The sequence below is a fragment of the Cervus elaphus genome, chromosome 9, assembly GCF_910594005.1.
Source record: "Cervus elaphus chromosome 9, mCerEla1.1, whole genome shotgun sequence".
NCBI classification, from domain to species: Eukaryota; Metazoa; Chordata; class Mammalia; order Artiodactyla; family Cervidae; genus Cervus; species Cervus elaphus.
Window position 1 is genome coordinate 10,752,354 of NC_057823.1, and position 26,272 is coordinate 10,778,625.

General features: G+C 54.9%; 1 protein-coding gene across 1 annotated transcript; it reads right to left on the minus strand.

Annotated features, from left to right (window-relative positions):
* Positions 1–3,961: 3,961 nt before the first annotated feature.
* Positions 3,962–24,949, minus strand: RAB8A (RAB8A, member RAS oncogene family). The gene is made up of 8 exons (XM_043911113.1): positions 24,648–24,949; positions 19,248–19,308; positions 16,936–16,996; positions 12,787–12,864; positions 10,455–10,544; positions 9,826–9,891; positions 8,277–8,327; positions 3,962–5,307 (listed from the first exon to the last, which is right to left on the minus strand). The coding sequence occupies exons 1-8, from the start codon at positions 24,769–24,771 to the stop codon at positions 5,215–5,217; spliced, it is 624 nt and encodes a 207-aa protein (XP_043767048.1). The 5' UTR covers positions 24,772–24,949; the 3' UTR covers positions 3,962–5,214.
* Positions 24,950–26,272: the final 1,323 nt, after the last annotated feature.

A 26,272-nucleotide genomic window follows, 5' to 3' on the forward strand; every position in this document is an offset into this window, starting at 1 on the left:
GACCTCAACAGGTCTTTACTGAACACCTACTGTGTGCTGAGTGCCGAAGAATTGATGCTTTTGAACTGTGGTGTTGGAGAAGACTCTTGAGAGTCCCTTGGACTGCAAGGAGATCCAACCAGTCCCTCCTGAAGGAGATCGGTCCTGGGTGTTCATTGGAAGGACTGATGCTGAAGCTGCAACTCCAAAATTTTGGCCACCTGATGTGAAGAACTGACTCATTGGAAAAGACCCTGATGCTGGGAGGGATTGGGGCAGGAGGAGAAGGGGACAACAGAGGATGAGATGGCTGGATGGCATCACCGACTCGATGGGCATGAGTTTGAGTAAACTCCGGGAGCTGGTGATGGACAGGGAGGCCTGGCGTGCTGCGACTCATGGGGTCGCAAAGAGTCGGACACGACTGAGCAACTGAACTGACTGAACTGATTGTGTGCTAGATCCTCAGGGGACACAGAGGTGACCCCAAGACAGGCATAGGCCCTGCCCTCCCAGCATTGATAACCTGGCAAGCAACGAAGAGGAGTGAGAAATGATTCATGTCGTCGTTTTAAAGTGGACAGCCTATTAGAAAGCGGGAACTGGTGTTGCAAGAACCCCCAGAGGAGGCCAAACTGATCTGCAGGAAGGGCTAGGGAGGGGCAGGTTGGAGTCAACTTGACTGGGGGGTTGTTGTGTGGAAAGAATGCTCTGGGCCGGGGCGGGGATGAGAACAGCACAAGCAAAGGGCCTGAGGCAACAGGACTGAGTCTGAACAGGCAAAGGCCTCACTGTGTAAGCAGGGCTACCTTACGCCTTCCTCTGGAAGCAAACAAACAAACAAAGCACCCACTTAACATTCTACTTTATGACTGCATTGACACCAAGACCAATGCAGCCCAGGCCGGACTCATTTTATATGTTCATTATTATTGTACCCATTTTTTTCTTCTGATTAAAAAAAAACTAAGACATTTTGAGGGGCAGCCTACATACACTGTGGGCCCTGAGGGTGGGGACCCGGCCTAACGGATCAGCTAGCCCCACATGTGTGCTGGCTACCTCACCCCTCCCCGGCAAAACCACTTCCTCCGAGCTTCTCAGACAGAAACGGCCCAGATCCCTGCGGCTGAGCTGGGGCCTCCCTGCGGACCTATCGCCCTGGTACAGCTGGTCGAGGTAGCCGCCCCCCCCGACCCCTCTCCCCAGTTGAAGGCTCAGGTTGGATTGCCCCAGCCCCCCGCTGGCCCCTCGCACCAGGGGTTGTGACGGGGGGTGGGGGTGCTGGTCCTGGAGTCAGTCATGCTCAAACAGGAGATGCGTGGAGCTGGGTTTCTCACTCGCTCACTCACGGTGTGGCTTTGCCTGAGTCACTCAGACCCCCTCCCCCTCAGTTTCTTCATCTGTGAAGTGGGCAGCCTCCTGAGCCACGTGATGATTAAGGTGAGACAACCCTGCAGCATGCAGCACGATGACGTTCAGTTAAGAGGAACACGGGGACTCTTCACTGCGATTTAAGCGGATGCCTTTGCTCCTGGCTGAGGGAGAGGCGAGCTTGGCCTCCAGACCTCAGAAGCTGGGCTGCCTTGGGCAACTCACTTCACCTCTCTGATCCTCTGTGCCTTCCCCGGCCTGATGGATGGGCTCCCAGCCTTGAAGAGAGGAGCAATGCTGTTGTGGAGGGGATCAGAATCGACCAACAGACCTTTATCACAGAAAGTCTGACCATCGGGGACCTCATTTACATGGAGTTCAGTCTCTAGAAACATGAGGTTTTTCAGTCCGTCTCCAGGCCACCTCCCTGAGGCCCCACCACAAAGGGCTCCGCCCTGATGACTCTGACTGCATGGGGGACGTGTTCTTTCACAGACCAAGTCCTCCCCTGAGGCTGTCACAACAGAATCACCCCCACCTCTTGGTGACCAGTCTTTGAACCTGTGAATAGACACATGGCCCTCAGAGGAACTTTCCAGAAGGGGACCAGCAGGGAGACAGTAGGGCTGGGGGGCTCCAAGACTCCTGTCCACCCCCTTACGTCAGCCCCTTACTCTAGGATCTGGGATCCTCGCTGGAGGCCTCAGCTGGCGTGACATTCAGTGGACCCTGTGTGGGGTGGCTCTCGAGTCGTAGTGGCCACAAGAGAGTCTCAGCCCTGGGACACACTGGGCTGCAGACGTCAGGGCTGGTGAAGCCCTGTCAACTCTGGGCTTCCTGTGCCTTCAGGGTCCTTACGTTCATGCCCCAATGCCTCCATTCTATCAATTCATTCATTTGCTCATTCCACAGACACCGGTGAGCCCCACCTGTGGGCATCACGCTAGATGCTGGTGAAGAAGACAAAAGAGATTCTGTTCTTGTCCTGTTGGAGCTCATTATGGTCCATGAGGAGACTGATGCCACCCAAGTCCACATGCAGGAAAGGCTGGCGGAGAAGCCAGCAGGGGAAGTGTGCTGGGAGAGGAACAAACTTGGCAGGCTTGCAAAGCAGACAGGCAAAGTATCCAAAAGGTGGAGACAACCCAAACATCCATCAACGGGTGAACGTAGAAAAGATGTGATCCATTCACACAGTGGAACATTACCCAGCTGTAAAAAGACATGAACTGCATGACTGAGCCCCAAAACTTTATGCTGAGTGAAAGAAGCCAGATGCGGGTCACACAGTGTACGATTCTATTTATATGAAATGTTCAGGACAGGCAAATCCAGAGACAGAAAGCAGATTAGTGGTTGCTGGGGGCTGAGGAATGGGGAGTGACTGCTAATGGGTAGTAGGTGATAAAAATGTTCTAAAACTGACTGCGGTGATGGTTGCACAACGCTGTGACTACTCACAACTACTGAACTGCACACTGGGGTGGGTGTATGGTATGTGTATGAATTACATCTCTCTAGAGCTGCTACTGGGAAAGACACTGATGCTGGGAAAGATTGAAGGCAGAAGGGAGCAACAGAAGATGAGATGGTTGGATGGCATCACCAACTCAATGGACATGAGTCTGAGCAAACTTCGGGAGATGGGGAAGGACAGGGAAGCCTGGCGTGCTGCAGTCCATGGGGTTGCAGAGTCGGACACAACTGAGTGACTGAACAAAAGCTGTCATCCAAAGAGCCAAGATATGTGGCTCAGTACGGGGGAGATGGAGCTGGGAAGCTGATTCTCCACATGCCACGTCATCAAGATCTTTAGAAACAAGGAAAAGTAATGACTCTGAGCGAGAGGCTGACACAAGGTGAGATGAGGGGCTTAAGGACCCCACGTGACCTGGCTGGGAGCGACCGGTGGGAACCTGGGGCATTATGGAGCAAATACCTTACAGCACAAAGCTGTTAACTTGGATGACTTGTTCCATGTGAAACAAGAGGTGGGCTTTTCTCTTGGGAGATGAGTAACAATGCTAATGGTAATGAATCAGATGACAACAGAAGGCCTCAGCAGCTGGCCAGGGATGTGCCCTCTCATGGACTTTTCAGAGCCATCCTGCAAGGTGGAGACCATGATACTGTCCATCTTACAGATGAGGGAACTGAGGCTCAGCCCCTGGTTGAGTGGTGGGTCTGCAGCAGGATCTCCCCATAGGTGAGGAAGGGGGCTCGCAGTGAAGTGCTCAACTTGGCAAAACATGTCAGCAGGGACCAAGAGAAGCCTGGTGGCATGGCAGGGTGAATGTGGACAGAGCGGGTTCAGTCGGGGGCATGAGGCTGGCAGGGAGCGTTCTGTTTTCCTCTGCTGTATGTGTATGTGTTTGGGGGGTTGGAAAGCTTATTTTCCCAAGTCAATCTTCGTGTAATTGTGTCACCTCCTCAGAGCTTGGGGCTACCTTCTCCTCCAGTCTGGGTTAACCTGCTGCCTCCACTTTGATCCCATCCAGACCTGAGGCCCCTGCTGACCTGGGCTGTGTTTTAAATAGCAGGCATCCTGTGAACACAACGTGTGGCCACATCCGTGTACCTACACGGAAAATGCGGACATAAAGATCCGTTAGCTTTGAAATGAGCTTTAATTGGTTTGGTTTCTGTAAGTGCATTTATCGACGTAAACAGAGCAGGTTAAAGAGATTTCCAGGGGAGAGCAGACTATTGCTGGTATGTTGGTTTTAATTCAAAAAAGAAAGAGAAAGGCTCCCTGGTGACACCCCTCTGACCTGGCGACCTGGTCCCGGCTGCCGTCGCTCCGGGAACTTAAGAGCTGTTGAAACAGCACTGGGCAATGACGGCAGCTGAAAACCCACCCAGACTGCTCTGCAGCCCGGCCCCGCAGGCCACCCTGCGCTCTCGGCGGGGAAGGGTATGCGAGTGTTATAGATCACCTGGGTCTGCCACTGTAAATCAAAGACGGAATCACCTCTTGACACTACGGATATGGAAAAATAAAAATCTCTAGAAAGAACGTCCAATTCGGAGACGACGGGAGGAGGAAGAGGAGTGGGCGCCCCGACGGGCGGGCCGAGTGGAGACGGCTTGAGTGGGGGCCCCGAGGCACGCACGGGGGGCCCTCGGAGCTCAGGTGGGGACTGCTGGAGAGGCCTGCCGGCCGAGCCCGAGGCCCGGCTGGCCCAAGGGACCAGACCTGGCTGTAAACAGGAAAGGCCACGCCATGCTTCTTTCCTCAGGACTTCCTTAATTTGTGCTTCCCTTTGGTCTGACAGTTAAAATGTGACGGGATGGGGGGGACGGGTGGGGGTGGGGATAATGGCTTCTGTCACTTGTCCAGAAACCGAGAGGAGAGGTGACAGTGGGCGTCGGACGCGCGGGGCAGGTGCTTCCCGGCCTGACGTGGGTCATCGTGCTCAGCATGCGGAGCCGAGCACTACGGGAGCGATCGCCGGCCTCGGCGGGGGCCTTGCTTCTGCTGCAGGGGGACGTGGATGGTGGACGGGCTTCCCAGTGGGGCTCTGTTGTCGAGGCCCAGAGGCGGTGGCCTGCTATGTGGGCTGCTACTGACGGCCACGCCGCGACTCCATCTCTCTCTCTCTAGTTACACGCTGTGTGGACCCATTCAGCGGACGTCGCAGGAAAGACAGCAGGTTCTTTTCACTCATTCCATCTCCAGAGTTGAAAAAGATCAGTTGCTAAAATAAACAATTTCTCGATTGTGTTCTGGTGGCCGTGGGCCCAGTGGCCGCAGCCGCGGCGGGGGGTGCTGGAGGGGGAGGGCCCCGGCTGAGTGAGGGGCTCACTCAGGACAGGCACAGTCAGCTGGGCCGAGCGAGGCTCAGAGTAAGGCGACGCTCCTCACAGAAGAACACATCGGAAGAAGCTGCTCCTCTTCTGCTGGTCCGGGGTGATTTTGACTCCTTGGTTGCTCCCCTGGGGGCTGTTGCCTTCCTGAAATCACAAGGGGTTTTCTGGGGTTACAGCCAAGCAACATGAGCTCTACGCCCCTCAATCAACCAGCCACTGTATCCATCTGTCACCTTCCAGCCAACCGTCCACCCGTCTCCTTCCTTCCAACCACCCACTCCCTCCCATCCATCATCCATCAAACTCCTTCCATCCAACCCTTTCCAACCAACAATCCACCCATCTCCTTCCTTCCATCCAACCATCTTCCATCCCCTTCCATCCAACCACCTGCTCGCTCCCATCCATCGTCCACATAGCCCCTTCCTTCTTTCCATCCATCTCCTTCCAACCAACCATCCCAACCTTCCCCTTTGATCATCCATCAATCCTTCCAGCTGTCCCCTCCAACTGACAACTCATCTTTCAAACACCCATAGATCTGCTTTTCATCTACTACCCATCCATCACTCCTTCTAACCATGTATTCCTTTAAACACTCATTCATCTACCCATCCACCCCTTTCCAACATCTTTCCAACCACTGATTCACTCACCTCACACTCTTCTCCCCCATTTCCTTCTTTCCAGTCACCCATCCTTCCCTCCTTTCTGTCTGTCTACGCATCTGTGCCGAGCACCTATCAGTGAGGCAGCTGAGGGGCAGCGAAAGGTTCTGCCTCTTGGGACGTGAAGGTGCTGGGTTCCGGGTCCTGCTGCCGCTCACACCCTCTGGCCTCCCCGTCCCCGTGCCAAGGCTCTGGCTCCCACCTCTCCCCACGGTTCGCCCTCCGCCCTGCTGCAGGCGAGGCATGCCCTCAACTCAAGCCCTTCTGAAAACCCATCAGGGCTGCTGCCCAGCATCTGAAGCCTCTGATCTGGCCCCTGCCAGCCCTGACATCTGAAATCCTATTTTTCCCCCACATGTTTGGAAAGGTGCAGGCACTGTTTCTTTGACTAATTTCTTCTCATCTTTCAGCTCTTAGGTAAAATCTGAATTTATTCAACAGTAACTGTTGAATGTTACAACAATGCCCAACTTATACAATGTCCCATGTCAATTACATTAAAAAAATAATAAAAAGACCGACAGGAAAGGATCTGGGACTGCCACTCTGAACATAAACAAACGTAGTAAGAACTGGACAGAGTTTAACTGTTGGTGATTTGCAACTTAGTTAAAAAAAAAAAAAAGAAATTACATAGATTATCGCTGAGCATCAGCATCTCATAATCTAGATTATCGCTGAGCATCAGCATCTCATAATCTATGCCTTGGAAGGAAGCAACCAACAGGCCTGTATGAAAAGCACAGGCAAGGACGTTCCTGGTGGGCCAGCGGTTAAGAATCCACCTTCCAAGGCGGGGAACGTGGGTTCGATCCCTGGTAAGGGAACTTAAGATCCCACATGCCATGGGGCAACTAAGCCTGTGCGCTGCAACTATTGAGCTTGTGTACTCTAGAGCTCATGCTTTGGAGGAGGAGCCTACGTGCTGAAACTAGAGAAAACCTGCGTGCCACAACAAAGATCCAACGCAGCCGAAATAAAACGTAATAATCATACAATAAAATAAAAAATAAAAGCATAAAGTGTTGTCATGATGCCCAGTGTAACTCCCAGTGGGTCCAAGTGAGTCAGAATGGTGGTTAAGAATCAAAATTTTACAGTTATATTGAAGAGGAAAGAATTCTAAGAAAATTACAACTGTAAGAAAATTTTTCTAAAAGTACGTCGGCTTACATAGACTGTTTCCTGTTTTGGCTAAAGAGCTGCTACTCAGTCGATCATGTGCTCTGCAATTCAATCCACAGCATCTTAGAATTATGAAAGTGACACTCATTTTGAAGCAGATGTGAACTACTTGCATGGTGTTTTGTGTTGGGCATGCAGTCCTGTATGACCAGACGTAGAACGGGTCATAGAGTGCGTCAAGCTCTTGTGTCAGACAACAGGAAGCATCACTTGGCAGGAACAGAATGGTTCCTGGAACAGAGGCCCTGGAGCAAGGCTCACGACAGCATTTCGGTGCTGAACATGCCCCCAAAACAGTTGAGCGTCCGGACTCCACCAAGAAAGCACTAGTGATGCCGAATGCTTGGGACTACGAGACTGCTCGTGTGGTAAACCCACAAGCTGGAAGTGAATGAAAGGGTATGAGGGAGGGAGTCAGGCAGGACCTCTTAGAGGCCTCAGAGCCCTGGGAAGCACTGAAGGCCGGCACAACCTGCAGACTGAGGCTGGAAGGAAAAAGGCTGTCGACCTGCCAGACTCGTCAGGATGGAAAACCAGCAGCTGTCAAGACGCAAGCCTTGCTTGGGGGCCTTGCGACTCGGTAGACTGTGGTTCTCGGCCTGCCTGGCGGGTTTTTCTGCAGGAGGCCCTCCATCTTCCTGCGGGCTTGGCTCCTGAGAGGGAAGGAAAGGGCCGTGTGTCCCCAGCCAGCTGGTGGGCTTAGTGAGCTGTGCCTGCTACTGAGTAGCTCTGGGCCAGAGGAAAGATGAAGCTCATGATGGACTTCTCTTGTGGCACAGTGATATGAATCCGCCTGCCAATGCAGGGGACATGGCTTCGATCTTCCATCTGGGAAGATCCCACATGCTGTGGAGCAACTAAGCCTGTGTACTACAACTACTGAGTCCACTCACTGCAACTACTGAAGCCCTCGAGCCTAGAGCCCGTGAGCCACAGCAAGAGAAACCACCGAATGTAATGAGAAGCCAGAGCACCATAACTTAGAGTAGCCCCCGACTCTGCAACAAAGACCCAGTGCAGCCACCTAAATAATAAAATAAATGAATTAAAAACAACAAAAACAACAATGTCATTCTTTAAAAAAAAAAGATGAAGCTGATGAGCAAGCTCAGGGTGGATGCCCCCACGCCACCTGCTAACTCGGCCCCCTTTCCTAGCGATGCCCTCCTAGGTACAGCCCTCAGAGGCAGGGCCCCGCCCAGGGGTGGATCACACCACTGGGGGCGATGCCGGCCAGTTTCAACAGGGACCCCCACTCACCAATTTTTTATCCATTTTTGCTTTGATGTCTCTGGCGAGAGTGTAAAATGCCTGTGGAATAGGTACATGGTTAGCACCCTGGGAGTGGGAGGTAGATGGGGGCTGGCTGGTTCCTGGCCCCTGCCATGCAATGGGTGTGTCTCAACAGCGAGGCAGGGTGGTAACAGTGTTAGGACAGAGACCCAGGCATGGGGCTCACCTGCCCATCCCCATCTATCTCCTGCCACTGCAGGGACACCCCCGCTCACCCAGACCACCACTTCCCCTGAGCCAATGATCCAGGGAGGTGGGATCACCCTTGATTGGTCAGAGAGGAAACTGAGGCTTGGAGGGGGCCCAGTGACTTGTCCCAAGGCAGCCAGGGGCTCACTGACTCCTCGCGCTCTCAGTCCTCGATCCCTGTGCTGCCTGCTCTGCCCTGCTTCTAACAGTCAGGGGCAGGGCAGAAAGACAAGTGGCTCCTTGGCCAAACAAGCTTCATTTTGGGTCGCTGCCCTGAAAGGCCTGGGAGGTAGGGTCAAAGGTTTACCTTCCCAGGATGGGTGAAGGCTCAAGCTGACCTGATCCCAGGCTGCTGCTGGTGCCAGCCTCCTGACCATGTATTCCCCCCACACCCCAATCTGGGCAGCACTCCCAAACCCCACTCTGGCACCAACCCTGCCCCGAGCCTAATACAGGGATGAATCAGCCTTTGCATGTGCTGTCGAGGGCTGCTGGTCTGGGGAGAGGCAGAGTCTCACTGAAAACTCGTTGATGTGGTCAAGTTCTGCTGTGGAGGGGGTCTCAGGGTGCCAGGGATGCCCAAAGTGGTAGGCCTAAGGGCCTGGGGGATGGCACAGGCCTCCTGGGGGAGGGGCCACATGGACTTGTCCCTGACGGGGAAGGGAAGGGGGATGGGACCATGGTAAAGGCTTGGAGGAGGGCATGGCACAGGGGGCCAGGGTCAGAGAGAGGTGGGCGGGGCCTGAGTCACAGGCAACACACTGGCTGGGGCCAGCTAGGGACGGCTTTCTGTGCCTCTTGTAGGTGGCTGAGGTCGGGAGTGGCGTGGAAGATCCATTCTGGAAAGATTTCAGAAGTGGTGGAATGGAGCAGAAGGCAGGGGTGCTACAGGGCTGGTGGAGCGGAGAGGAAGGCCTGCCTGGGCCAAGTCTTGGGCAGGGCCCCCTGCTCTGGACGGGCGGGCGCTGTGAATGAAAGCGCGAACCTGGAGGTGAGCCTGGGCGCCAGCCGGGAGGATTCTCTGCGTCTCGGTCCCCCCACCTACAAAACTGCGCCTGCTCCCCAGCACGGCCCGAGAGCCAGTGAGATCGTGTCCTAGGTACCCAGCTGGGACTGGCCCCTGCTGGTGTCAGAACAAGGGGGCGATCCCCCCAAACTGCCTGGGCCTTGCAAGGGGCCGGGCACGTGGTGCTGCTCAAGGCGAGCCTCTCAGTCATCAGTCTAGAGGCCGAGGGAGGCTGTGGCCAGTCCCTGAGACACAGCCTCCTTGGAGGGTGCGATCTGACCCTCGGCCCAAAGGGGCTGGTGCCGTGAGCCTGGGACTCACGTTCTCCACGTTGATGTTGGCCTTTGCGCTTGTCTCCATGAACTTGATTCCATAGTCCAGGGCCAGCTGGGAGGGAGACACACATGTGAACATCAGCTGCTGGGTGCCCTGAACCCCGCACAGCACCCTAAGCAGGTAGCGGTGAGAGAGCTGAGACAGAGTGGGGCCTACGCCCTCCAGGCCCCAGCAGAGAGTAGGCGGTGAACGTCCCTGGCAGGAGGGTCGAGGGGGCCTGGCTCAAACCACGGCTCTGTTCTCTGCCCCTCTGGCCTCACAGGGACCCACACGATGCTGTGTGGGAGCCGCAGAGCACAGCAGGAAGCCCTCGCTGCTTTCAGTCTTCAGCCTGAAGCCTGGCCGGGCACGTGCACCCACCTTCCCTTCCCAAGGCACAGGCCCAGACGGCCAACTCAGTTGTGTGCCTTAGCTGAGCCTAGCATCCCAGGAGGGCGGGTCGTCTTTGTTCATAAAGATGGTAAGGGATTCCCCCCTTCTAAAGCCTGTCCCCCAACCCCCTCGGGAGGCCCATCTGGGGCAGGGCAGGGCTGGCCTCTGTGCAGGGAACTCTAGACCCTGAGGTCCCTCTGCTCCACAGTACCTGGCAATGCCAAGCTGGTCACCACACCCACCTTTTCTCCCCGTTCCTTGGAAACTTGTCTCTTGTCATTCACGTCGCACTTGTTCCCAAGTATCATCTTTTCGACGTCTGCAGAGGCGTGCTGGGGAGGGGGGCAGGTAGGGGAGGGGAGAGGTGAGGTCGGACTGGACTGTGGACCCACTGCCAACCTGTGCCCCAAGATCAGAGCGGTGTGATCAGGACGGCTAGACACACCCTGAACACAGGGCAAGCTGAAGCTCAGAGAGGCCGAGAGGCCTGTCCCGTGTCTCAGAGCCAGGGCCGAGCGCAGGGTTCTGCCTGCCACCCTGACCAAGTGCGTGCTTTCTGGCAGCCAAGGACGCCTTCCCTACGGGCTCTATCAACCAGGCTACCGTGCTTGTCCTTGGACTGCTGGCGGTGTCTGGCCTACGGGAGGCAAGTGAGGTGGGGGTCCTGACCCCTGCTCGCCTCCTTCTTCCCTGGCTCCCCTGCCAGAGGCGTCCGCCGCTGTCTGCACGCTGTCTGCCTGGCTCCAGCTCCCCTGCTTTGGGCTCGATACAGGCTGTGCTCGGGGTGGTCCTCGCCCTTGGCAGGTCACCAGCCGGGTGCTCTGCCTTAAGGGCATTTCCTTAACTCTGCCCTCATGCCTGAAAGGGATTCCCTGGTAGCTCAGCTGGTAAACAATCGGCCTGCAATGCAGGAGACCCTGGTTCAATTCCTGGGTCAGGAAGATCCGCTGGAGAGGGGATAGGCTACCCACTCCAGCGTTCTTGGGCTTCCCTGGTGGCTCAAACCGTAAAGAATCCGCCTGCAAAGTGGGAGACCTGGGTTCAATTCCTGAGTTGGGAAGATCCGCTGGAGAAGGGAATGGCTACTCACTCCAGAATTCTGGCCTGGAGAATTCCATGGACAGAAGAGCCTAGCAGGCTAGAATTCATGGGGTCGCCAAGAGTCAGACGTGACTGAGTGACTTTCACTCTCACTTCATGCCCGAAAATGGTTCCTTCCTCCATCTCTCCTCTACACCACACAGTGGGCCTCACTTCCTGAAGGACTGGGCCACGAGAGGCCCTTAGAGATACACCAGTGTGCAAACTATGACAGGAGGATTTCAAAAGGTCCCTAAAGCATAGGAAATGGAGAGCTACCCAGACCCACGATCGAGCCTATCTAGTTTCTCAAGGAGGGAAAAAAAGAGTGGGCTGACTTCACAGTCACTCACTTTAAAAGCAGAGACATCAGAAAAACAGGAGGGTCTGAATCTCAGCTCTGCCACCCACTGACAGTCTAGTTTTTCACCACTCTGATCCTGGGTCTCTATTTTGGTGTTATAAATGAAGTGATAATGTTTCTTATCTTTAAAAGGTGGGTCAAAGGTGACTAAAGAAAACAGAACCTTTCTGTTCTCAAAAATATAATTCTTTTTCAAAAAGTGTGTGTGCTTTTTCATTCGTGCACAAAACAGGTTTAACATTATTACTTTAAATAAGTAAGTAAATACATTAAAACAAAAAATAAATAAATAAAAAAATAAAAGGTTCTTCTTGCTGTAGCTTAGATCTGGCCTCAGAAAAATGCTCGTCGCTGCTCCCAAATGTCCTACTAACTGGATCTCTTGCCTACTGGCCGGAACAGAGAGCTTCCAGAGACTGGTGCGAGGCCCCCTCCTGCCAGCAAACGTGGGGTCCTCAGCCCAGAGCAGCTGTCCACAGATGTCGACTGTGCTGTGACCTTCAGCCCTAGCTTCACAGGTGCACAAAGTTCTCAGATCGGAAGCCTCACCCGGTGAGTCATCAAAAGCCACAAGTTTGTCATTGGGGGAGGCTTTGGGGGTGAGGGCAAGCTCTTTGGAGAGCAGGAAGATGACCACACTGGTCTTGGGACCGGTGGGGCGGGAAGTGGGGCCTGGGGGTTCTCTTCCCTCAGGGCTCAAGGTCTCCTCCCATGGGCTGCTGCGGGGCCAGCACTGCTGGCCTGAGCACAGGTCCCTCCTCCCAGCTCACAGCTGGCTCAGTGGCAGCTCAAAGTCCGGCCTGACACGCCCTCACCACACCCTCCAAGTACAAAGGTCATGCCACTTCGAGACCCTTCCTTCTCTAGAAAGCACTGAGTGCTCACAGACACTGGGTCTCCTTCCTTGATCTCGAGGTCGCCCAAACCAGACAGCCCGGCTGGGGAACAGGCTCTCGGGGCTGCTCCGTGACGAAGCCACGCTTGGGTGGATTCCAGGGTCGACTGTGTGGATTCCCGTCCCTCCTTGTTTCTAGCGAGTTACCTCCAGGTGCCTCTGTGCTCAGGGATCTCATGGGTAAACCAGGGCGCTCCGAGACGCAGATGCATGGGAGGGGGTCCCAGAGACTCACCTCTTCAATGTTCCGAATCCAGTTCCGGATGTTATCAAAGGACTTCTCGTTGGTGATGTCGTAGACCAGCATGATGCCCTGAGCAGGGGGAGACAGACACACAGGCTCTGGACAAGCTGCGAGCTCTCTCGGGGGGAGGCCCCAGCAAGGCGGGCAGCAGGGACCCCGACAGGACACCCTCTTGGACCCTTCCTTCTGCTGGGCTCCAGCACCAGCCTCTCCCTGGTGGCCCAGGCTGCAGTCCTGTTCCTTAGCCACCGATGTGACCCTTCCTCCAGAAGTCCAGATAGCACTACCCTCATGCTTACAGAGGAGCCCTGCGGGCAGGAAAAACACAAGCCCGCATGCCTTGGCAGCCAGCGAGGGCCCAGCGGCTGACCTCCCACCCTCGCCTCCTGCAGCCCCTGCTCTACAGACTGTGTTCCGAGGTCCTGATGCCCACCGCGCTCCCCCTCTTGCCACCCGTGGCGACGCTCGGTCTCTTCCACGCCCACTCACCCTGCACCCTGCCGAGTCTCCTCCCAGACTCAGCCAGGGCCGCCGCCTCTGGTCATCCCAGCATCCCCCTCACCTGGCGCCTGCCGTGAGCTGGGCGCTGTGACAGGGCCTCCCTGAGCCACAGGCTTGGGCCGGGCGGCCCCAGTGTCCCCACTGCGAGAATGGGGACCCTGGGGCTGCAAGTGGGGGCGGGGGGGCGGCTAGGTCCCTCTCTCCAGACACACGAGAAAGTAAAGGGCACAACTGGGGTCTAGGCCTAGGGGGGCAAACCCTGATGCCCGCGTGCCTTCCAGCAACCCCACCATTACTGGGCTGGCTTCAAGCCCTGGGGCAGGCAACGCTGAGGCCTCTGTGGTTCTGTAACCAACGTGTGAGCAACTCGGAGGCAGTCCATGGGCTCTGAAACAGGTGCAAAGGGAACCTGTCTCCGCTTGAGCCTACAACCCGCCACTGCCAAGAAGGACAAATACCCCACTTGATAAAAGAGGAAACTGAAGTGCAGAGAGACGTGACCTTTATGATGCCAACCCAGCTCTGATGGAGCTGATGACAGGAACCTCCCTGGACTCTCCACAGGATCAAGCAGTGGTCAGGGCCACCCTGCGACAGGCCCCCTGCCGCCCTGGACATCCCCGCAGGGCATGTGGTGAGCCAGCCTGCAACATATCTCCAGCTCCTGTGCGGCTCGGCCCCCGGGTTCCGAGGCACACGTTCCCTGCTGTCCTGCCCAGGCCCGGCTCACTCCATTCCCTCATCTTACATGCTTCCCTGGGGGGTCAGCGGTAAACAATCTGCCGGTGACGCCACGCAGGGGACCTGGGTTTGATCCCTGGGCCGGGAAGATCCCCTGGAGAAGGCAATGGCAACCCAGTCCAGTATTCCTGCCTGGAGAATCCCATGGACAGAGGAGCCTGGTGGGCTACAGCCCATGGGGTTGCAAAGAGTCACGACTTAGTAACTAAACAACAACCACCACCTGCTCCAGGGGCCTAAAGCCTCCGTTCACAAGCGCTGGTGCTGGCTAAGACGTCTCTAAGGCCACCTGAATTTGCAGAGTAAGAATGCAGGCCATGTGTGCTGGGCAGATAACCACAGGGCGAGGCCGTGACAAAACCACAGAGAGGGCAAGCAAGCTGCTGCAATTCCCAATCCCCGCTGGGACTCTGAGGCTACATAAAGCGGCCTTATAGCCCACCACAGCCACGACTCCTCAAAAATGCCATCTGGGAACCTTCATCCAGTGGTCTCTTGCGGAGACTAAACGGAGATTGCGGACAGGAAGACTTGGAGGAACCTTTAGTGGCTGTGATGTGTGCCACGCTCCAGCCAAGCTGAGCGTGAGGAGACTGGCGGGTGGACACTCTGAATCAAGCATCAATGGGGCCTCTACCCACGGGGCTAGAAACGCCACAGGCCTGGGAGGCCTTTCTGCTCCTTTATTCAGGGACTGGCCCTTCTGATGGCCTAGGATTCCGCTGCCACCACTGCTGGGTTGGCGCCATGGATGCAAGATTCCAAGGTCCCAGATTTTTACCTGTGGTGGCTTGAGAGGGGGGTGGGCAATGAATACAACTCCATCAGGAGGCACAGGAGTCCCTGGAAAACATCTGTTGTTGCTCAGTCACGTCCGACTCTTTGCAACCCCATGGACTGTAACCTGCCAGGCTCCTCTGTCCATGGGATTTCCCAGGCAAGAAGACCTGCTTACATTCCCACAGAAGGTAAAAGTCTTCTGTGTAAGAAGTGGGTTGCCACTTCCTTCTCCAGGGGATCTTCCCAACCCAGGGCTCGAACCTCTGTCTCCTACATTGGCAGGCAGATTCTTTATTGCTAAGTCATCAGGGAAACCCATAACACAGGATCATTCTGTTTCAGGTCCTCCCTGAAGTGCCCCTCAAGGCTCCAAGTGAGCATCTCTCTGGCCTGTTTGGGCACAGCTCCTCAGATCTGTCTGCAAGCTCACAACCAGACATCAGATGCCTGATGCTCCCCAATCTTTGGTCCAGTGCCACAAGGACAAAGAAAAGGTGATGATGGGGTGCAGTGGTGGCAATGTTCCCTGCCCTATCCTTTATGGTCCCCACTGGCTGTACAAGGCTCTGGGGCCCCTGAAGTGCGGCAGGTGGGACTGAGGGCCTGGGTTGCCAACTTTAACAGATTTAGATTCAAATGGCCACACACAGCTGGCAGCGTCCGTATGAGTTAGCGTAGGTCTGGGAGGACACGGTCATCTTGGGGCTGGACAGGGTCTCACAGATGGCTCAGTCCTGCCTCGTCAGGAGCTTGCTGAGGACATGAGGGCTGGGAAGAGCCAGTCACTCACTACCGGCCCATTTATCTTCTGTGTGAATTTAAGCAGGGCCTAAAATGGTGCCGAGCCTCAGGCTCCTCATCTGTAAAATGGGGATGATCACGGCACCTACACACAGGGGTTTATGGTCAAGACCTAGGCCCCCTGCCAGCTGCAGAGAAGAGCTTGGTGAAAGGGGCGAGTGGCTGGTGGGTGGGGGTATTATTTCAGCCCAGAGAGGGACAGGGTCTGCTGTACCAGAAGACAGCAAGGTGAGGGGAAAATTAGTAAATTAATTTTAATGAGGAGCACTAAGGTTGCAGCCCACATGATTGAGTTTCTATTATGTTCAGGTGCTGTGTGGGATACTCTAAATACTTAATGCTTCTATTCATTGCTGCCGTCCACCGGCATTTCCCAAGCTCCTCGCACACTCAGTTTGGTCCCAGGCATCGGGCATGTGCCGGGGACCCAGAGGTAGCCCAGCCCTCCTGGAGCTTATGGCCTCGTGGAGGAAACAGGTCTAAGCAGCTGACTGATGGGGTGCACCGTGGAAAGGATGGGGCAAAGCTGGAGCTGGAAATGGGGAGCTGGCCAGAAACTGTCTGGGACATTCCTGTTCTCTGCCTGGGACAACTGCCTGGTATATTCCTGTTCTCTGCACCACTTTCCAAGTAAGGAGAACGCGCTCAGAGAGTGACCCCGGTGGCCGATAGGTCTTGGGGAGCTTCCTCTCACCCCCCGCAGCCCCTGGGCACCCTGCTTTGTATACATTCCTCACAGGCGCGGGGCCTGCTTGGGGATCGTGAAGACAGGACCCTGGTCCAGGTCAGGTTGCCCTCTGCATCTGATTTGGGCCTGCCCTGGGGAAGGTACTTGGTAAAAATATTTGACGGATGAAGAGTGAGTCCCCCCAATCACTTCATCCCGCCTCAGGCCCAGGAAGCAGATATAACAGACAACAACCCAGAGCAAGTCAGCTCCTGGAAGATCTTCAAGTTTTCGGTAGCAAATTCCACAGAGACTGACGTGGGCCACATGAGTGCTCCTCAGCGTTGGGGCATGCCAGCTCCGATCTACCTGACCTCACCTGGAAGAACCGGCTTCCTGAGTCTTCCTTCATTCCTGGGGAATTAGGTTTCCTTAAACCCTGCTTTGTCTCTGGAGCTGGAAGGGGATGCATGGACAAGGGGGAGAGGTGGGGCACAGGGCTTTCTCCTAAAACTAACCTGGGACCAAGGACCCCCGAGGAGCCAGACCATGGGCTCCTCAGAAACCCCCTGGTTTCAGTATCTAAGGACGAGATGTTCATTTGACTTGAAAGAAAAAAACCCCCAAACCCCACGCAAACCAACACATACCATTGCACCCCTGTAGTAGGCCGTTGTGATCGTCCGAAACCGTTCCTGACCAGCTGTGTCCCTAACGAGAAGGAGAAGGGACGTTAGTGGTGATGCAGAACAAGAACAATCATCACAGTGTAAAGAGGGGCTTTTACCCAGGATGGATGGACAACCAGCTTTCTCACGGGTCATCATCTTCTGATTCATGACTCTGCTGCGGGGCACCACCCCCCATTATTATAGAGAAAGAAACCAGGGCTAGGGCAGCTGTCTGATGTCTCCTGGCTGGGGATGTGGCAGAACGACTCCTCTTCTATACCCTGTCTTCCTGGGGATTCTGCACCCCCCCCCCCCGACCCACCCCAGGTTTCTGGGCCACAGAAGAGCCAAGGTTGGATGGTATTATTTGTGAGAATCTGGGGCCAGGTGCGTGGAAGGGGCTGGTCAGGTGGCAGGGGAACACAGCCCTCGTTGGTGGGCTGAGTTAGGGGAGCCCTGAGCAGCTCAGGAAGTAGCTCCATGCTCACCATCTTTGTGGAGACCCCGGGGGAAAGGCCTTTCTTGTGGGTACGGTGGCGACACCTGGGTCAGATACGCCCCTGCCCAGTCCAGCTCCTGGCACAGAGGGTATTCAGTATTCTGTTTGAAGGTGACGACTGGCCGGTGGCAGAGCCAGAGCAAGACCCCAGCTTTTGTCTCTGGGCCCAGGGCTCCTCCTGTGACCCTGCACCACCCTCTGCTCAGGGCTCAGCATGTCTGGACCAGACAGACACACCTGATTTGGGGCCATGTTGACTTTTGGCCACCAAGAGCAGGTGGCATTAGCAGTTATGATCAGTTATTTTACAGCTGTTCTAGAAGAGCTTTAAGAGAGTCATTAACCCCAATGTGATCGCTAAGAGCGAAGCAGGAGGAGGGGGAAAGAAAGCAGAACTCTTGCTCGCTGCTGCAGTGTCCCTTTGAACTTGGGCACTGAGGCTGCCGGGGAGCCAATGTGTTGTAAAATACAGGGACTTGAACGGCCTGTAGCTTACGAGGCGGCCAGAGACTGGCTGCCTCCTGAGCTCAGGAGGATCAGTTAGGCCACACCCAGATTTCAATTCTGAAGTCGGGCTCAGAGGTGGAGACCCCTGAAGTTGAGGGGACCCGCCAGGCAGGTGGGGCAGCGCTCAGCATCTGAGACTTGAGCTGGGGACACAGCTGCAGGGAGGGAGCTCTGCAGCGCATCTCACGGCCCCCATCCCACACACAAGCACGTGCCTGGACTGGAAGGACTGAGTTACCCTCCCAGATGGGACCTCTCTCTGCGTGGTTCAGGGTTTGTGTTTCCCCTGCGAGTGACGGGGCTGCAGGGTGAGGCCCTCCTACATCTGACCACCTGAGTCCAGCCTTCCTAGGGCGGTGGCCTACAGACCACAATGCGTGATGGGGACTCACAAATTCTGATTTTATGGAGCACAGAAAGTCAGTCCCAGGTGAGCTGAACAGAAACAGATCTCACCGTTGGTCTCAGCTCATTTTTGGTTTTGGGGTTTCAGGTCTGCATGTTAGGAAGTGAGGCCTGGGTGTCTCCAGGACAGAAAAGAGGAAGTGATGTCAGGCCTCCTTCATCAGCTGACGGGCTCATGGAGAGGCTGGGCAGGCCTATCCTGCGATTCTGGTGGCCTTCACTGCTGCCACGAGGGTTCTCTGTGAGCTCAAGGGGAACAGGCTGCTCTGAGGCACAGTGTGCGCCCACATGTGAACTGGGACTGGTGGCTATGTCCTCAGAGGGGGCGGACACCAACTCTAAGCCCCATCAGCCAGCAGAGCACCGTTCCTGGGGCTTCTGTCGGCTCCTCCTTTCTTTTTCTGGCCATATAGCTAGGGATATGGGGCTTCTCTAGTGGCTCAGATGGTAAAGAATCTGCCTGCAATGCAGGCGACCTGGGTTCAATCCTGGGTCGGGAAGATCCCCTGGAGAAGGGAATGGCAACCCACTCCGGTATTCTTGCCTGGAGAATTCCATGGACAGAGAAGCCTCATGGGCTGTAGTCCATGGGGTCGCAAAGAGTCAGACACAACTGAGCGACTAACACTCACGTTTCTGGGTATGTGGGATCTCAGTGCCCTGACCAGGGATCGAACCCATGCCCCCTGCAGTGGAAGTGCAGAGCCTTAACCACTGGACCACCAGGGAAGTCCCTTCACCTGGGGCTTCTGAAGAATGCCCAAAGTGTTTGTGCTAGGCACAAAGAGATGAGAGCCATGGTCGGGGGGCGGGGGGCACCAGGAGCTTCCAGCTCAAAGCACTTGCTGGCAGAGGGGCTGATGAAGGCCACAAAGCTTACCATATCTGTAGCTTAATTCTCTTGCCATCGAGCTCTATGGTCCTAATTTTAAAGTCAATTCCTGAAAGAAAAGAAAAGACAAAAAGGCACATCACTGTCCGTGTCTTTCCCAAGCTGCATCTACGGCAGGGGCTGCCAACCTGTACAGTAATAGCTGCCACAGTCTCGGGGCACCTGCCGGCGCTGGACATGCAGGATCTCTAAACCCCTCAAACAAATCTAGAGATGCCCGGTGAACTTTCTCCTCTCACAGGAGGGGAGGCTGAGGCTTAGAGAACGGAATGGAGCTGCACAGAAGAAAGCTGGCGAGGTGCAGGGCTGGCGGGCAAACCCAGGCAGCTCAAGTGCCAAAGCGTTGCTCTCCTCCCTTCCCTGGTTGGTGGCCTCATGGAGTGGGTGCCAGAGCCCCCCACTTCCTGCCACCTGTACCTGGCTCTCCAAGCACAGCGGCACCAGGCCGAGATGTACCCGATGCAGACGGGCTGCTAGCACTCACGTGTACAGGTCCTTCTCTGTGAGTGGTCCCCACCCTGCCTGTCAGCCTGGCAAACGCTGCTGAAAGCTGCCCTCCCAAGAAGCCTTCCTGACCCTGCCCTCCTTCTCTCCCACCCTCTGGCCCTAGGCCCCTTTCCCCAGCACCAGGGCGACCTCTCAGCCTTCCTAACTGCCCTCCAGGCTCTCCCACCACTGTCCCCTCAACGCCCTCCCTAGCTTCCAAAACACACACTCGACCACGTCACTGAGCTAACCTCGGCTCCAAACCTTCCAGTGTGTTCACCAACACGAGTGGATAAACAAAACGCAGTCCGTCCCTACAGTGGTCTATTACTCAGCCCTAAAACGGAACGGAGCACTGACACGCCGCTACGTGGATGAACTCTGGAAATAGGACATTGAGTGAGAAGCCAGACATGAAAGGTCACACAGTATATAATCCCGGTCACAGGAAACATCCAGAAAAGGCAAATCCAGAGCGACAGAAAGGAGATTATTGGTTGCCGAGGGGTGTGGGGGCTAAGATTGACCTGGGGGTGTGGGTGTGTCTCTGTCATAATGAAAATGTTCTCAAATTGACTGTGATGATGGCTGTACAACTCTGTAAATGGGTCTGAAGCCACCGACTTATACACTTTAAATGGGTGAGTTGAATTATATGTCAATAAAACTTTTTTTTTTTTTGGTCACGCCATGTGACGTGCAGGATCTCAGTTTCCTGACCAGGGACTGAAATGAGACACAGCAGTGAAAGCCTGGGATCCTAACCACCAGGCCACCAGGGAACTCCCCATAATAAGACTGTTTAAAAATTTCCCCCAACACCTTTCAGTGGCTTCCCACTGACTCCTTGGCCCCAGAATAAAGTGAAAACAGTTGCCCAAGGGCTCTAACCCGGTCCCCTTAGCTCCCATGGCTCTCAGCCTCCTCTCTGGCCACACCGCCAACGCATGTTTCAGCCTCAAGGCTTTTAGGGTTGCTCTTTCCCCTCCTGGAATGTTCTTTCATTCCATGGCCACCTGGCTCCCTTCTCCCTTCACTCAGGTCTCTGTTCCAGTCACCTCCTCAGGGAGCCTTCCTAACCATCCTCTCTTCTCCAGCCTGCTTCATCTTCTTCACGTATTATCCCTGACATTGTTTATTCGCTCCATGAAGCTAGGAACAAAACATGACGATCTGAATGGCCTGCGTGGAGGGGTGACAGCTAAGTCCAGTCTTTGCCCCTAGGAGTTTGTTCTAAATCTCTACCTGTGGGGATTTCCCTGGTGTCCCGTGGCTGAGACTCTGCACTCCCAATGCAGGGGACCCAGGTTCAATCCCTGGTCAGGGAACTAGATCCCACATACCGCAACTAAGAGTTCATGCCTCAATTAAGCCCTGGTGCACCCCAATAAATCAATCAATATATACATAATTTTTTAACCTCCACCTGTGAAACTTTGAGACTGAGGTCTGGCTTGACTCCTTAGAACCTAGGGTTCATGTGTGTGCACTCAGTTGTTCTGTCGGGTCGGACTCTTTGACCCCATGGACTGTAGCCCACTAGAATACCTGTTAGTGATTCTCCAGGCAAGAATACAGGAGTGGGCTACTCTTTCCTTCTCCAGGGGATCTTCCTGACCCCGGGACTGAACCTGGGTCTCTTGCATCTCCTGCATTGGCAGGTACATTCTTTAACCACTGAGCCACCTGGGAAGCCTAGAACCCCGCAGGGGATGCTAATTCCATCCTTGCCTGCCTCAGGAGCTGTCCTGTGGACGAGAGGGAACGTAAGCCTGCATCTGAGTACTGCCCTTTAGAACGTAAGCTCCAGGAGGGCAGGTGTTCTTTTATTTATGATTGTATCTCCAGGGACAAGTGCAGCAGGGTTGAGTATGTATTTGCTAGAAGCTGATCACCCAGTCCTGCACACAAACTTTGACTGCAGGCCTAGTTAACAGTTCCACTTCCTCCTGATCCATTCAAGTCACCCCTCGCTCCTACACTGAGCCAGATTCCTGGTGTGCAGCAGGAACTGGGGAAAAGATGGCTGCGTGAAAAAAAAAATGAAGAGCAAGGGATCTACGTGGTGTTGCATGGTTTAGCAAGCACTTTCACATACGTCATCCACCTCCCTGAAGGAATGAATCAATGGGGCCCTAAGGAGAAGTCAGGGGTTGAGCCAGTTGGGGAGAACCAATTCCAGGAGCCACGGGGCCAAGTTCGCACCACAAATAATCGATGGAGTTTATAAGAGCAGGCTTTGGCAAAACGTAACCTGTGTAGAAAATGAACAGCCACTTAATCCCCAATCTATAAAGAAAATACAGCGGTACGCTCAGTGCCAAGCGCCTCTATGCATTAGGCTATATTTCAGGACTAAGCCACATGCATGTGGCTTCTTAAAGCATTCTTAAAGTCTTCCTAAAACATCCCCTGCTCCTGTTACACATGTGTGTATGTGTGTGTTAGCTGCTCAGTCGTGTCCAATTCTTTGCGACCCTATGGACTGCAGCCCTCCAGGCTCCTGTGTTCACGGGATTCTCTAGGCAAGAATGATGGAGTGGGTTGCCATTCCCTTCTCCAGAGGATCTTCCCCATCCAGGGATCAAACCCAGGTCTCCTGCATTGAAGGCAGATTCTTTACTTTCTGAGCCACCAGGAAAGCCCACATACATGGGAATGTATGAAATCAAGAAGCACTGTCCAATTGACAGAACTCCAACTGCCACTCTGTTCTATCTGCCTCTTGGGTTTTACTAACACACCAAGTTTAATTAGGAAGTGTAAACTTTACAAGGCCTGAGTTATGAGGCCATAACTTCAAGGTCATGGGGAATTAAATTTTCCTAGAAAACAGAGGCCAGCAGGAAGGCTACACATGTAATGAGGATCCCGGGGTGGGGTGGGGGGGGCGGGATCCTGGGTTTAAGTGCCACGTCACCGCCTTAGATGACCTTGCCCAAGTTACATCCTCACCTGTAAGTGGAGGCTGGCCTCCTCAGAGACTAGACTGGGTTTTCCTGTCAAGAATTAAGAACCAAACAAAAAACTCAACCCCCAAATTCTCACTAGGAAGGTTCTGACTCTGGGAAACCGAGGTCTGGACTGAGAGTGAGCCACAGTCTACCAGGAGTGAAGATCACTTCCTGATTGGTGGGGATGCAAAGGGAAAACCCCAAAGTCTGACCTTGGTGTTAGGGAGGGGGGAGGAACCAGAAGGACCTGTGTCCGGGGAAGAATGCTGTCACGATAGGAGACATTGTGCTTCCTCTAGGTGGCCACTGACAACGGTGAAAGCCCCCTATTCACTGTACAGTTCTGATCCTCCACCATCCAGGCGCTGGCCAAAACAGAGAACACCACTCCTAAACTGAATAAACAAGGCTCGGAGATGAAGTGCTTGTTCAAGGGTAAACAGCACCTGGACATCAGAATAATGACTGCCAGTCCAATTCTCTTCCCATTTGGCAGCTAAGTGTCTTGCGAAGTGCAGCTCTGGAAGAAGGCAAAGATGGAATCGGCAGCTCACTATGTGGATTAGGGAGATAAGGCACACATGGATAAAGCAAAGTCCATTTCCTACGTTTTTTCCCCCCAACTCCTGGGCTTAGTGATCTTTCTCCCAGTTCCCCACGCCACAGCAAGGCTGCATAGTTTGCAGGCCATCGGCTTGATGGATGTTACTTTCAGGTCAAACCCTTTCATGTGGACAATGGTCATTTTTGTGGGCTGGGGAGAAGTCAGCTCCACTTTCATGGATGTCAGAACTGAGAAGCAACAAGCCAAGTCTGTTCTACCACAATGTGGGTTGGCCCCGCAGGCAAGGGCTGTTCTGCAAAGTGACAACCAGTGTCCTGGGCCGAGCGATAGGGAAGTCAGGGCTGTCAGTGGCAGCGGCTGATTTTGGTTTCTCACTGAAGCTTTTATCTGGCATCCGCCTCCAGATGACAGGTCCCAGAGCAGACAGCTATCAATCGCCATTTCTGTCACCCTCAAGTGGGATGGAAGGCTGAGCACGGGCAGGGAAAGTCTCTGGACTCCCTCTCACCATTCCTTCTAGAAGAAATTCATCCACAGGGGAAACAGGTCAGGGAGAGGGGTGCAACCCCCGAGTATTCCAGAGGAAAGAAGAGGAGATGTCTGGGTTCGAGTCCTGGCTTTGAGATGGATCAGCTGTGCTTGTCCTGGGGATGAGTGCTCACATCTCTCTGGGATGGTTGAGCCTTGAGTTCTGGGTTCAGACATAAAGTGAAAGTGAAGCTGCTCAGTCCTGTCCGACTCTTTGCGACCCCATGGACTGTAGCCTACCACGCTCCTCCGTCCATGGGATTTTCATACATATCTGGGAACAAATACTATCCTTGCCACCTGTAGACGGTGTGACCATAGGCAAGTCTAGTGTCCTCTGTGAGCCTCAAGTTCCTCATCTGTGAAACGAACTAGTAACAGCACCTAATACAGAGCATTGGGAAGTGTGATAATGCACCATAAAGCGCCTAGCACACAGTAAGTGCGTAATAAGATCAGATGTCACTTGTCGCTGTCTTTTCCCCATGGACAAATTCTCCATGCCTGTTTCCAATTAGTAAGACGAGGAGACCAAAAACTGCTTCAAGGGCTGCTGTGAAGACAGAACAAGACGACGGGGGCCAAGACCTCAACCAGGACATATATTCCCTGAGCAGGCTGAGGGTTGGGGCCTCAGTCTTCCCATCTGTAAAATGGGCACCTGGTCCCCACTCCCTCCCATGGCCGGGGAACCCCCAAACGACGATGCAGGCGACTGCTCTTTTCCCCTCTACCTCCCTTAGATCCTCTGAGGTCCCTGGTCCATCCCGCCCGGCCGCTCCCTCAACCCCAGCTCCTCAGGGGCGCGCCCGGTCCGGGCCTCTCGCGCCCCCGGCCGCTCCCCAGCCCCGCTACCTATGGTGGAGATGAAAGTGGAGTTGAAGGCGTCCTCGGAGAAGCGGAACAGGACACAGGTCTTCCCCACCCCCGAGTCCCCGATCAGCAGCAGCTTGAACAGGTAATCGTAGGTCTTCGCCATATTACACTCTCTCCCCGACGGGAAGTGCTGCTAGCGCCTCGCCACTGGCCGCTAGCCCCGTCCATCAGCGCCGATCCCGCCCCCGATTGGCTCCTGGCCCGACGCGCGTCACTGCGGCTGACGCCAGCCCCCGCACCCCGCCCGCCTCGGGAAGACGTGGGGAAGGGGCGAACTGGGCGCAGAGCCGGAAGCGACCCAAACGCGCCGCTCATTGGCCGGCGCTCAGGACAAGGCGAGCTGCGATTGGCCAGCGGTGAGAAGTCAAGAGGCTTCAAATAGGGCCAGGGAGAAGGCGTGGCACCCCCTGTCCCCGCCTTCTTCCCTCTACTCTTGGGCGGCCCCGCCCGGCGATGGGATGGGGACGAGCCGGGAGCTTGGTCAACGGCTCCGCGCGCCCTCAAACCAGGGGCTGATCTGGAGCTTGTGCGCACGCGCGCCGGGAAGACCGTTGGCGCCAGCAGAGGGCGCACGCGCGTGGGGTCTCTGGCTCCCGCGCTCCAAGACCCGCGCAGCCTCAGTTGGCGCCCGGACATGTGCTGGGAGGCAGCGTGGATGGGGTGGTGCTGTGTGGTGGCGTCCGCGTCGTTCCAAGGGAGCCAAAGAGCAAAGGAGAGCAAGGGCGCCGTGATACTCGAAGCGAGGTCCCCTTGAGACCTGAGGCACCTCGACGCTGGTCAGGGGACCTACCTAGAGACACCCAGACCTCATTCACCAAGCTGTGCCCCGAGGCCCGCAGAACTCCAACCTGTTTGAGTTGTCCAGGTCTTGCCCCGGAGCCTCGCCCGCAGCAAACCAATCAGCCCTTGGAGGCGCACCTGGGGGTTTCGGAACCCTCTGAAGGAGTTAGCACAGTGTGAATTATAGGGAATACTTCATGGGTGTTAGTTCAGTGCCTGCCAATGTTGTCCGCATTTATAAAAACATAGTGTTTTATCCCCACCCCAACCCACTGAGGTAGGTATTGTCCTCCCCCCGTTTTATGATGAGGAAACCGAGGCCAGATAGGTTAAGTGACTTTCCCAGGCTCTTAACCAGGTAGGCTGGATTTTAAGCTCAAAAGGGACCAGCTTCAGAGGTTGAGGTCTTTTTTTTTTGTCTGCACCATGTTGCTCAAACGGTAAAGAATCTGCCTGCAATGCGGGAGACCTGAGTTCGATCCCTCGGTGGGGAAGATCCCCTGGAGAAGGAAATGCCAACCCACTCCAGTATTCTTGCCTGGAGAATCCCCGTTGAAGAGGAGCCTGGAGGGCTACAGTCCATGGGCTTGGACAGAGTCGGACATGACTTTAACGACTAACACACAGACACGTACATGTTGCATGTGTGGACCTTAGCTACCTGACCGGGTATGCCTCTGCAGTGGGAGTGCAGATTCTTAACCACTGGATCGCCAGGGAAGTCTGGAGGCTGAGGTCTTGATCACGTTGTTTTCCTGCATCATAGAGATGAGCCATAACCACTTGCATGGCCACCGCTAGGTGTCGCTCTGGGGGTATCATGC